Source organism: Nicotiana sylvestris, chromosome 10 (genome assembly GCF_000393655.2).
Source record: "Nicotiana sylvestris chromosome 10, ASM39365v2, whole genome shotgun sequence".
NCBI lineage: Eukaryota > Viridiplantae > Streptophyta > Magnoliopsida > Solanales > Solanaceae > Nicotiana > Nicotiana sylvestris.
In genome coordinates this window covers 144,582,939-144,596,192 of record NC_091066.1, presented here as the reverse complement: position 1 = coordinate 144,596,192, position 13,254 = coordinate 144,582,939, and the positions used below count along the sequence as shown (strand labels likewise).

At 37.2% G+C, this 13,254-nt stretch overlaps 1 protein-coding gene across 1 annotated transcript; it reads left to right on the top strand.

Annotated features, from left to right (window-relative positions):
• On the top strand, positions 1 to 4,884 carry LOC104224676 (ribulose-phosphate 3-epimerase, cytoplasmic isoform-like). Its single transcript, XM_009776362.2, has 9 exons — positions 1 to 201; positions 290 to 416; positions 1,803 to 1,807; positions 1,932 to 1,994; positions 2,096 to 2,202; positions 2,620 to 2,717; positions 3,363 to 3,455; positions 3,540 to 3,581; positions 4,512 to 4,884. Exons 2-9 carry the CDS (start codon positions 303 to 305, stop codon positions 4,665 to 4,667), a joined length of 678 nt encoding a protein of 225 aa, XP_009774664.1. The 5' UTR covers positions 1 to 201; positions 290 to 302; the 3' UTR covers positions 4,668 to 4,884.
• Positions 4,885 to 13,254: the final 8,370 nt, after the last annotated feature.

The window sequence follows — 13,254 nt, the reverse complement described above, 5'->3', positions numbered from 1 at the left end:
AAAGACAATGTGTTCCTGTGGTAAATTTTGATTTATTCTGAAAGTAAAAACCAGAATGAGTGAAAGTGAAAGTGAAATGGTTGGTGGGAGGGTAAAATGTATTTAGTACTACCACTCCAAAATAAAGAGAGAGATAGAGAGAGAATAGCTACTTACGCCGGCGCCGGACTTTAGATTGAACGGAGAATTAACGGCCGATAGGTATTTACTGGAAGCTTCTACGTGATTCCTTTCTAGCTTTAGATTCCTCTACTGATTCATAAATTTAATTTGTTTTGTTAATTGCAAGGGAGGAGAAGAAGATGGTGAAAGCAATCGTAGCGCCGTCGATGCTGTCATCGGACTTCGCTAATTTGGCATCTGAAGCACAACGCATGCTCAATTGCGGTGCTGATTGGCTTCACATGGACATCATGGTAATTTTGTTGTTTATTTTGCTCCTTCCTCTCTCTATTTATTTTTTTTCATTTCTCGTTATTGCTGTTGTTGTTGTTGCTGTTTTTTTTAGCGATGAATTGTTTGATTGAAGTTGAAAAATAAATATTTTACTACTTTTAAGCAGAAAAGTTCTAGCTGTCTTCCTTGCTGTTTATTACTGACTTAATTTGCTCGTTTTTACCATCTTCCAATTGAAAAGTTAAGAAACAGAACACTGTAGTAGGATTCGTTTTGTCTTTTTTGTTTTTTTAGCTCAAATGTCAGTTGCTATTTGCGTTGCCCCAGAAAAGTGGAGGAATACAGAGTGTTCATGCGGAAAAAAATACAGAGTATTCATGTATCTAACCCCAACTAACCCCGAATTGAGGCGTAGCTGATTGATTGATAGAGTATTGGTATTTAGCTAGGTAGTTAAAGACAATTTTCATGTTGAACTAGCTGAGTATCAGGAAAATAAGTGGAAACATGGTGTTGAAAACCTGGTGTGAGAATTTTTCCGAATTCCTCCAATACTTTCCCCCTTCCAATTTATTAGAAATAATGAGTATCAACAGAGTATAGGTTAAGTGCCATATGCTGGATCTTGTACAGGAAGACTGGGAGATAATCAATTTTTATGATTGCATATTTTACTTTGGGACCTTCTTGGTCCATTTAATGAAGTATCTTTTGCTTATCAAGAAAGAGACTGCGTGGTTTACTATCGAATGACAGTTAAGAAGGTTTATTATACTTTACAAGGAAAAGTAACTATAGGTTTGCGAGAACCTCTCAACATTTACTTTACAAGAATATAGTGGTTGGCTGCCTTCTTTATTTAGGTAAAGGTGTGCTTCTGAGGCTGGCCATATCATGTGAACTCATCACTCCAGGATAAACTAGGTGGTTGTACTAGCGCAGTTTCTTGTTTGCTAGCTCTATAGCAGAATACAACAACAACAATATACCCAGTATTATCCCACACCGTGGGATCTGGGGAGGGTAGTGTGTACGCACACCTTACCCCTACTTGTGAGGATAGAGAGGTGGTTTCCAATAGACCCTCGGCTCAGGTAGCTCAATAATTCCACTTTGAGGAGGCTATGATCGATTTAGCTAGGTCATTATGCCATAACTCTATAGCATAGTGACCTAGCTAAATCGATTATAGCCTCCTCAAAGTGGAAATATTGATTGGTCTAGAATTCTATGCAAAGTGTGCTTCATCTGCTTTCATTTGGACTGTGTTATTAATATGTTCAGTCTTCTCTTCTTTATTACCTCAATAAGTTTGGGATGTAAAGTGCTGTGGAAACTTGTTCCTTAACTTTACTAGGCACTTCATTCATCAGCAACTACTGAAACGTTGTATTGGTGCATTGCAGGACGGGTAGGTCAGATAGTCACGTCAAGCTGGTTGTTTACAACATGTTAAAATGATAAGTGGATACCAATTGAATAATACTTTCTTTCTTTTTTCTTTTTTCTTTTTTCCCCACTTGGCTCTTTTGCAGTCACTTTGTCCCAAACCTTACCCTTGGTGCTCCAGTTATCGAGAGTCTGCGAAAGCATACAAAGTAATGTTTCATGAGTGCCCTATTTCAACTTTATTTTTCTTGTCCATTAGTTATCTTTTGTACAGTGATATTGTTCTAAATGTTATTCTGAATTTCTCCAGGGCATATCTGGACTGCCACCTCATGGTCACTAATCCCCTTGATTATGTGGAGCCGTTAGGCAAAGCTGGTGCCTCAGGGTTTACTTTCCATGTTGAGGCATCTAGAGGTGGGTTTACTTCCCATGTTAAGAATCAGTTTTTGTCATTTGATGGCAGTTAAATATTAGTCGCTGTTCACTAGGATTGATAGAGATAGATTGAGTGATGTATGGAAAGGATGTGATTAGGGGATAGATAATGAGTAGTTAGTAGTTGAATATGCATGTCTGTGCATAGTGTATTGGTACTGGTGGAGCATCAGCGCATCAATTGCTTTGTGCCTTCAATATATTGAGTTGCTTTTCTCTGTTTGTTGTGAAACATTTTGATTAGCAAGTTCTTTTATTAGTTTATGCAACCAAAACCTAAAAATTGGACAACCTTTTCCAGTAAAATATTTTATGCTCATAATGAATCCTTAATTTCTACTGACTTTGTTATCATTAATTTGATTTCTGTTATAATGAAGTTTCTACTCTTTGCAGATAATTGGCAAGAGCTTGTTCAACGGATAAAGTCTAAGGGCATGAAACCTGGAGTTTCTTTGAAGCCTGGTACACCAATTGAGGAAGTGTACCCACTGGTATATCTTCATTATCGCATTTTTATTAGTTTTATAAGCAAAATTCACAGGATTTTCTTGGTAGTTTGATCTCCTTGCTATGAACTAAGAGATTAAGATTGTTTTGAAAAGGAAATCACTCATCGTATTTAGGGGTCGTTTGGTAGAGTGCATTAGGGAAAATAATGCATGCATTAGCTTTGTGTATTAGTAATACCTTGTTTGGTACACTTTTTCAACCTACATTAGTTATACACCCTATTGGTATTATCCTATGTATAGCTAATCCGTAGCTAACCATGGTATTAGCAATACCAAGGCTATTAATGCATGCATTAGCATGGTTAAAGACAAAATTATCCTTAAATTCCTTTAAAGCTAAAGAATATGGAGGGCATTTTTGTAAACAACTAATATTCTTAAAAATTTTGCAATGCATTTTAATTTTTAATACACCACACCAAACAATGGATAAGAAATAATTTCTGCATAACTAATGCTTGCATTACTAACCCATGTGTTACTAATCTCTGCATTACTAATACACCTTATTCAACATTATTCTTATACATCCTACCAAACGACCCCTAAGTGAAAAAGGAACAAATTAGGTGTCAATCTACAAATACCTGTCATGATTCATCAGCTTGCTTGTATGTTTTACAGCTTGATGGTGAAAACTCTGTCGAACTGGTCCTAGTGATGACTGTTGAACCTGGATTTGGCGGACAAAAGTTTATGCCAGAGATGATGGATAAGGTGCGAATACAATTTGCATTCTTGTATTGGATATCATTCATCATTTCTGCACTATAACTTAAAAGCTTCTCTTTCAATATTCAGGTACGGACTCTCAGAAAGAAGTATCCATCGCTTGATATAGAGGTGAGCTTCCATTTCATGATGGTTCAATTATGGTTTGAGATATTCAGACTTCCATCGTGTTTTCACGGACAATTCCCTCATGTGTTTGTTCTTTTCTTGAGTTATCATGTTATCTCTGAAAAAACTATGGCCGTTCTTGCCACTAATAGCCTGTTTGGCCAAACTGGAAAAATTAGCTTATTTTGAAAAGTACTTTTTCCAAAAGTGCTTTTGGAGAGAAGCAGTTTGTGTTTGGCTAATCAATCTGAAAAGTACTTTTGAGCAATAATTTGTGTTTGGGCAAGCTTTTCAAAAAGCGCTTTTAAGTATCAAATGAATAAGGACATGGAGTGATTTACTTATTAGTTAATATTATATAAGTAAATAAATAATATCATCAATTTATTATTAAAGATAATAATTAAGTTTTTTCATTTTATTTAAGTAAAATATGAAAATAAAATTAAAAAGTAATTTAATTCTTTTAAGATGATTTGAATATATCAAAAAATTATTCAACAAATATAAATGCATTCACCCAGAAATCACTATATATTATAAAGCTATCCTAAAAATAAGAGTATTAGGTTTTAAATAGGTAGGGTTATCTTGGTATATACTAGTAATATTTTGTAAGGGTATTTTTTATAAGAAAAAAAATCAAAACTGCTTCTGGTTTTGGGGAGAAATTACTTTTTTCTGCTTCTCAAAATTGCTTCTGCTTCTTCTCAAAATCACTTTTTTCCCCCAAAAAAGCTTCGCCAAACACCTCGAGTTGAGAAAAAAAGTATTTTTTGGAGAAAAAAAAACACACTTTTGGCCTTGAAAGAAGCTTGGCTAAACAAGCTATAAATATGCTGGCTATCTTTCTGGATTTATCACTTCTTTTTTTGGTCAAAGAGCATGCTGGATAAAGTCGATTTATCATTGCTATGGGCTATTGTGTTGCAGGTGGATGGTGGTTTAGGACCTTCAACCATTGAGGCTGCATCATCAGCTGGAGCAAACTGCGTTGTTGCAGGAAGTTCAGTGTTTGGAGCTCCTGATCCAGCACAAGTCATAAGTTTGATGCGGAATAGTGTGGAGGAAGCTCAGAAAAGGAGTTAAATACTGGAAAAGGCAAGCTCTCATGTTGTACTTATGGCCGTTAAAAGCGATTCCGATTATATATTTTCGATTACGTGCAGGATATCAACATCTTGAGATACCTGCACTTGTTGAGTTATCAATGTTGTATTTGCTGAATAATGTTAAACATGTACTTTGTCACATCATCTAAAATTTCCCACATATATTGAGTTAACCAAGTTGTATTTCTTAATAATGTGAAGTTTCTGCTGCTGGATTTAGGTGACATTAATGTCCAGCATTTCTTATTATTTATTTGTTTTTTTCTTCTGGATTAGGTTGCATAATTTTTTCAACTCCCTAAAGCTAAAGGGAGTTGAACATTTTAGGAGGGACAATTAGCTTAAAAGGCTGCAATTGTAACTTGTCGGAGACAAAAGGACTAACATGAGCACGAGGGTAACTTAGTCATTTAATGAATAACCGAAATCTTTGGTTAGCCACTGTTAGAAGTTTGGTAGTTAAGAGGGACATTTGCATCTATACCTGCTTTTTGGGTCACGTTTTAACTTGTGCTCGCTTTGCAAAAAAAATTGCAAGCGTATCCACTTTTTCGCGTAACTTCAGCATACAACTCTAAAGTAGCAAAGGCAATCACACAAAACTTCAGCATTCTAGTAGACGGGACTGAAGTAACAAGTGTGCTTCAGCTCTAGAGCTGAAGTTTTTGTTTTGTAACAGGCGAAGTTTTTGTTTTGTAATTGTGTTTTTATAACTGGCGAACTTCAGTTCTAGAGTTGAAGTTTTTGTTTTTGTAACTGGCGAACTTCAGCTCTAGAGCTGTTTTTGTTTTTGTAACTGGCGAATTTCAACTCTAGAGCTGAAGTTTTTCTGATTTGCTCTTGTCTCACACATGAAAATCAAAGTAGTTGGCATGAAAACAGAACTTTGTATAACAATGTTCTCTGGATTTTTGTATAACAAAGTAAGTTTTTGTATAACAAAGTAGTTGACTGAAGTTTTTGTTTTGTAACTGGCGAACTTCAGCTCTAGAGCTGAAGTTTTTGTTTTTGTAACTAACGAACTTCAGCTCTAGAGCTGAAGTTTTTGTTTTGTAACTGGCGAACTTAACTCTAGAGCTGAAGTTTTTCTGATTTGCTCTTGCCTCACACATGAAAATGCTAGTCTGGTTTCTTCCACGGAACTACTGTGTCGTACAAGTATTATTTAAGTATTTATTGTTGTCGTAATATTTTATACAACACATTAATGGCTGGAGACAGAAAGACAGGAAGGCTGCCTACCTTATAGGCGTTCATGGTTTGAATTTTGTTCATCATTTTGAGTGATTGATTGTTCATCCAAGCTTTTTCCTTGCAATATTTTACTCTTCTCCAATGTGAGTTCAACCATCGCTATCGAAAACCTGTTTTAGTTTGTATTTCAGTTGAAACTCTTAACGTCTGAAAATCAAAGTAGTTGGCATGAAAACAGAACTTTGTATAACAATGATCTCTGGATTCCCCCCCTCCCCCCCAAAGAAGAACACCCAAAAAAAAAAGAAAGAAGAAGAAGAAGAAAACGAAGGAGAAGAAGGAGGAGAAAGGGGGCTGAAGTTGTTTAAAAAGTGAGTACAAATTAAAACTTTAAAAAAAAAATAGGTATAAATTAAATGGGGGCGACCAAATAGGACGCCCCGTGTAATTTTTACTAGTTAAGAGGTTAGAGGGTGGTTAATTTAAGAGATGGTCTGTATTGTGTATATATACATTTTGTAAAGTGATTATTATTATGCAGAGCTTTTCACTCTCTCATTCTCTGAATTACATTTTGTAAAGTGATTATTATTATGCAGAGCTTTTCACTCTCTCATTCTCTGAATTAGGGTTCCTAACCCCATAAGTTCTTGCAAAACTGGATACCAAGTTTCCAAGGACCAAGTGGACGGATAATTATCTCAAGCTATCTTCCTCTAACGTTACAATTAAGAAATGAGCAATTTGTCATTGTTTGTGCTTATTCATCATTTTCAGGAACTTATATTTTTTCTTTAATTTTATTTTATAAATCATATATATATATTTTAATAATAATTATATTATTTTAAATTTTTTATTTATTAATATAAGGACACTCCAAAGTGCGTACTCAAAGACTAACTATATTAAAAACACAAGTCACTTAGTAAAATTCTTACTATTTAAAAGTTGAGTTCACAGTGGACATAATTTAATTCCTTTCATGTTATTTTTCCAAATATTTAGTGCCTTGAAATTAACTAAGCAATATTTTATTTATTACTATGTCAAAAGTTTTATGTCCGAATAGTTAGTAGTAGAACGTAGTTTTATGCAATGTCAAATCTTCATCGACTTGACAAAAAAGAGGTATTATTTGCATAGAATATTTTACATTTTTAACGAAACTCGACCTTTAAATACAAATTAGAATATTAGATCGGTTGTGGGTATTCCACGTGACTTTAACAGATGAACACACACACAAAAAAAAATATTAAAAGAAGAAAAACCAAAATAAAATGAAACATTCTTTATAAGAAAACCAAACTTACCGCATACAATAAAGATTGCATAATATTACAACTATGTCGATGAAGTAACCAAAACAGTAGAAAGAAACATACACCTGCTAACTAAATAATATACTACTGTTTATTATATCTAAGTTCATATATTAACAACAACAACAACAACAACAATATACCCATTATTTATCCCACACCGTGGGGTCTGGGGAGGGTAGTGTGTACGCAGATCTTACCTTTACCTTGTGAGGATAGAGAAATTGTTTCTAATAGACCCTCGGCTCAAGATAGTATAAGTACCACATTAATAAAAATATAGGCAAGAAGAGACAATATCAAAAAGTCATATAAAAGCAGAATAACACAACAAGACAGTAAAGTGATCAGCAATGAAAGAAAACAATGGTTAGTCATAAAAACCTACTACCAACAGAAAACGAGACTGCGTGCCAATACTAAAGTTATGAACACTCTACACTACCTACTCTACTACTCTAATTCTCGACGTCCATACCTTCCTATCAAGAGTCATGTCCTCGGTCAACTGAAGTTGTGCAATGTCTTGCCTAATCACTTCTCCCCACCTCTTCTTTAGCCTACCTCTATGTCACGACCCAAACTGGAGGGCCATGACTAGCACCCGACCACACTTGCCGAGCACCAACGTACATTTCATCTAACCTTCATTATTATCTTTTAGGGCTGACGAGATCAATATAAATGGTAGACCTGGATCATGGACAACCAGCAATAAAATATGACGGCATGAACATACATAGCAGGGGATGACCAGACAATCAAGAAACTACATATAAGGTATGAGCTACCACGCTACTATGAAAGACTATACAACAAAAACTAGCCGACAAGGCATACCAAACTATACATGAGCCGACACCTGTCTATGAGCCTCTAAAAGAACATAAGTGTTGCAACATAGCCGGAACAGGGCCCCGACATACCCATAATGTCTATAACAAAAATTGCATACCAAGACCAAGGCAAGTCCGGAGAAGGGATCTCGCCAATCACCGCTGAACTGGACAGTCTACTGTGGTGGGGGAGCTGCACCTGCCTGTCTATCAGGACCTGCAGCACGACATGCAGCGTCCACAAATAAAAGGACGTCAGTACGAATAAAGTACTGAGTATGTAAGGCAAGGAACCATAAATACGATCAGTAATGTAAGCAAGGATAGAGAATATACAACCTGTAACATCTTAGTACCTCTGAGGGCTACTTACATGAAATGCATGATACATATGTATAAATACATAAACCTTTAAAGCATTCACCTCTGTGGGCATCATCATCATCATATCGTACCCGGCCATAATAGGCTCGGTAAAAAAACGTACCCGACCACGTGGAGCTCGGTAAAACCCAACTGATCAGTGGTTGCACAATAGGTGTCGTACCCGGCCAACTATAGCGTGGCTCGGTAGAGTAAAATAGATACATATATATAATGCATGCTCGACTCATGGAATCACATTCTAAACCTTTCGGAGTGACGTAAGGTCGGTATCCTCTGTACACGTTATTAGGACTAACTCTTCACTATGAACCTTATAAGAATTAGGAAGTACCAACAACATTGATAACATAAGAATAAGAGAAGCAACATTAACATCAATCGTTCCATAAGAGGGAAAACAATGTAAGTACTGCTAGCTTCTAAGAGTAGAGTATCTTGGAAGCTCGTTCATTACATTATGTACAATCGGAGTCGTGCAAAAGAAGGAAAGGGATAGCCTCACATACCTTGTATATACTGCCCCAATCTCAAGCTATGCAATTGTCAAAACTCCTTAGTCTACAATAAGAGAAACGATACTATCGTTATCATTTAAGCGTCATAACTATTATGTATCGACCACAACCTATTTTACGATGAAACAGACAACACCTCCCCTATATATATGACCTCACACCATTCAAAACAGTCACCAAACAGCCCAAACAACATCAATAATAAACATATTGAGCCTCCCAAAATAGTCCACACACATCCTAATCACTCCATACATACGACGACCACCGTAGTCGTGTCAAATAATCTGAAAATGTTACGAATAACTATCAGCCCATAACCCTACATATATATGGTGTTTCTACACACTTTCCTCCTCCAAAACTCCACAAAACAGTAGTAAAATACGCAACCCAACAGCAACGCAAAACAGTCCACAAAACAATAACATTACTACCAAGCCTTTCGATATATATTTCACAAGTTCTAGCTTCAATGGCTTAACCGCAACTTGGATAATCTTAAATACATATAGAGTAAGAGGTTCCTTAACTTTATACAGAAATAACAACTCCAATTTGACCTTAAATTTCCATGAAATATCCCTCCAATGCTGCCACAACAACAAAAAAGCGAAACTAGCGATCAATTAGTATTTTTCGGCACTAGAATCACTTTAGAAGGCTTGAAATCACCTAGGATTGATATTAAGAACATGAGGGAGTATTTACAGAACATAAACCCTTTAAAACAACCTCCCACACGAGCTGGAACGACACAAAAATGAGCAACAACAAGAAGAACAAGAGACTTACTAGCGCCACGGAATTCCCGACACTTGATTTGTGTTGTTTGCCCCTTTTTTGGGTCTTGAATCTTGAGAGAACCTTGAGAGGATGTTCCTAGGGTTCTAAGGTCTGAAAATAGTGAGAAGAAATGACTTAAAACGGGTTGGAGGCATCCTATATAGGTCCAAATATCTTAAACAGCCTTAGTGGGCCCCATAGAGAGGTGCTTGGCGCAGTCTCGCAAAAATGCGAATATCTCTCTACTCCGAGATCGTATTGATAAAAGGTTTAATGCGTTGGAAACTAAACTCATAGATATTTAATTTGGTTGGTAGATCACCCCGTAATTCCTTGTAAATTAGGAGAAAAGATTAGAAACATTTGACCTAATGTTTAAGTAAAATTATGAACCTAAGTTGCGACAACTTTTGTCGACTTTTGTTTCATAACTCGTTTGACTTCAAGACTTATGATACAGATATTATATGATTAAAATACCTTAATAAATGAACTCTTGAGTGTATTAAGCACCGCTAGATTACCTGAAAATATGAGTTACAACATCCTTGATTCATTACTTCTAATACTTGTTAATCACCCTTATACACTCTTGTATCACTTAAGACCAATAGGATTGACTTCTTATCATCTCAAAGATAATTCCTTCTTGGATTTATGTTAACTAATATATGGCATGAACTAACACATGTGGATATGGGTTGTAACACCCTCCCCCCTTAGGAACATTCGTCCTCGAATGTAAGGGTTTATGGGGAGTTTAAATCATCGTGGATTCCAATGGAAATTTCCGATCAATTTTCCCCTATAAAATGGTCACTAGCAAAACTTGCAAGTAATTAAGCCCAACATATGGCTTCACAAGGCTACACAAAGCATTATGCGTATTTACATTATCTACATATCACCATTTTGTATTAAGGAGGAGTATTCTCAAATTATTGCTTACCTCATAGAGCCGTTTCACCTTCCAATGTATCCTGTCTTCCACCAGCATCCTTGTTATCTTCATTCTGGAATAAGTAAGGGTATTTAGACTTCATCTCCTCTTCTGCTTCCCATGTCATTTCTTCCATATTTTTGTTCCTCCACAATACTTTGACGGAAGCTACATCTTTTGTTCTCAGCTTGCGGACTTGCCGATCTAATATCGCCACTGGCACTTCTTCATATGATAGGTCCTCTGTAACTTGTACATCTTTGATAGGGACGACTCGAGAAGGGTCTCCAATACATTTTCTCAACATAGATACATGGAATACCGGGTGGACAAATTCCAATTCGGATGGCAATTCTAACTCATAAGCAACCTGTCCAATTCGTCGAAGAATTTTATACGGCCCGATATACCTTGGACTCAGCTTACCTTTCTTCCCAAAACGCATAATACCCTTCATTGGTGAGATCCTCAGGAAAACCCAATCACCAACCTCAAACTCTAGATCACGACGTCGGACATCAGAATAAGATTTTTGCCTGCTTTGTGCCGTCCTCAATCGCTCCTGTATCACTTTCACCTTCTCAATAGCTTGGTGAATCAAATCTGGCCCATATAATTCTGTTTCACCGACTTCGAACCATCCAACTGGTGATCTACATCTCCTCCCGTATAGTGCCTCGTATGGGGCCATTTTAATACTGGAATGGTAGCTATTGTTATAGGCGAATTCTATGAGTGGAAGATGATCATCCCAATTCCCCTTAAAATCTAGAACACATGCTCGTAGCATATCTTCCAGTGTCTGAATGGTACGTTCAGCCTGTCCGTCAGTCTGCGGATGAAATGCAGTGCTGAGATTTACTTGTGTGCCTAAACCCTTCTGGAAAGACCTCCAAAAGTTAGCCGTAAATTGAGCTCCTCGGTCTGATATAATAGATACGGGCACACCATGAAGCCTAACAATCTCCTTGATATACAACTTCGCATAATCTTCAGCCGTGTAAGTTGTCTTCACTGGCAGAAAATGGGCACATTTTGTAAGTCGATCAATTATCACCCAGATGGAGTCAAACTTATGATAAGAGCGAGGTAATCCAATAATGAAGTCCATATTAATCACCTCCCACTTCCAGGTCGGAATCTCTATATTTTGAAGCAATCCACCGGGTTTCTGATGTTCTATCTTTACTTGTTGACAATTGGGACACTGGGCTACAAATTCTGCAATAGACTTCTTCATATTATCCCACCAATACTGCTCCTTGACATCATGATACATCTTTGTCGAGCCGGGATGGATGGAATATCGGGATTGATGAATCTCATTCATAATCTTCTCTCGCAACCCTGCCACATTAGGCACACACAATCGGCTCTGGTATCTCAGTGCCCCGTCTTTTCCGATCCCAAAAGCCATACTTTTACACTGTTGAATGCTTTCTCTTAATCGTACTAAGATAGGATCTTCATATTGTCGTGCTTTTACCTCGGCTACCAAAGATGATTCTGATGTATTCTGTACAGTAACACCTCCGTCATCAGAGTCTAACAATCTGATTCTCATATTGGCTAGCTGATGAAGCTCTTTAATCAACCCCCATCTACCTACCTCAATATGTACTAAGCTTCCCATTGATTTACGGCTGAGAGCGTCTGCCACAACATTGGCTTTACCGGGATGATACAATATCTCGACGTCGTAGTCTTTCAATAATTCAAGCCACCTACGCTGCCTCAAATTCAACTCTTTCTGCTTGAAGATGTATTGTAAACTCTTGTGATCTGTGTAGATGTCAACATGGACGCCGTATAAGTAGTGCCGCCATATCTTCAAAGCATATATTACTGCAGCCAATTCCAAATCATGGGTTGGATAATTCTTTTCATGTTTCTTCAATTGTCTTGATGCATAAGCAATCACATTCCCACGCTGCATCAATACGCACCCCAAACCTATACCTGAGGCATCACAATATACCACATAACCTTCTGTTCCTTCAGGAAGAGTGAGCACTGGTGCGGATGTCAATCGATTCTTCAGCTCCTGAAAACTACGTTCACAAGTGTCAGACCACTGGAATTTGGTAGCTTTTTGTGTTAACTTAGTCAATGGTGATGATATAGAGGAAAATCCTTCTACAAACCGCCTATAATATCCTGCTAGCCCTAGGAAGCTGCGGACTTCTGATGGTGTTGTAGGTCTCGGCCAATTCTTTACTGCATCGATCTTCTGAGTGTCGACACTAATACCCTCATCAGATATCACATGGCCAAGGAATGCTACTGAGTTCAGCCAGAATTCACATTTGGAGAGCTTAGCATATAACTTACGATCCTGAAGCGTCTGTAATACTATCCGCAAGTGGCCCGCATGTTCCGCCTCCGAACGAGAATACACTAGAATGTCATCAATGAATACAATCACGAACACATCAAGATAGGGCCTGAATATAGTATTCATGAGATCCATAAAAGCTGTTGGGGCATTTGTTAGCCCGAACGACATTACCAAGAACTCAAAGTGCCCATATCTTGTCCGGAAGGCCGTCTTTGGAATATCCTTCTCCCTAACCCTCACCTG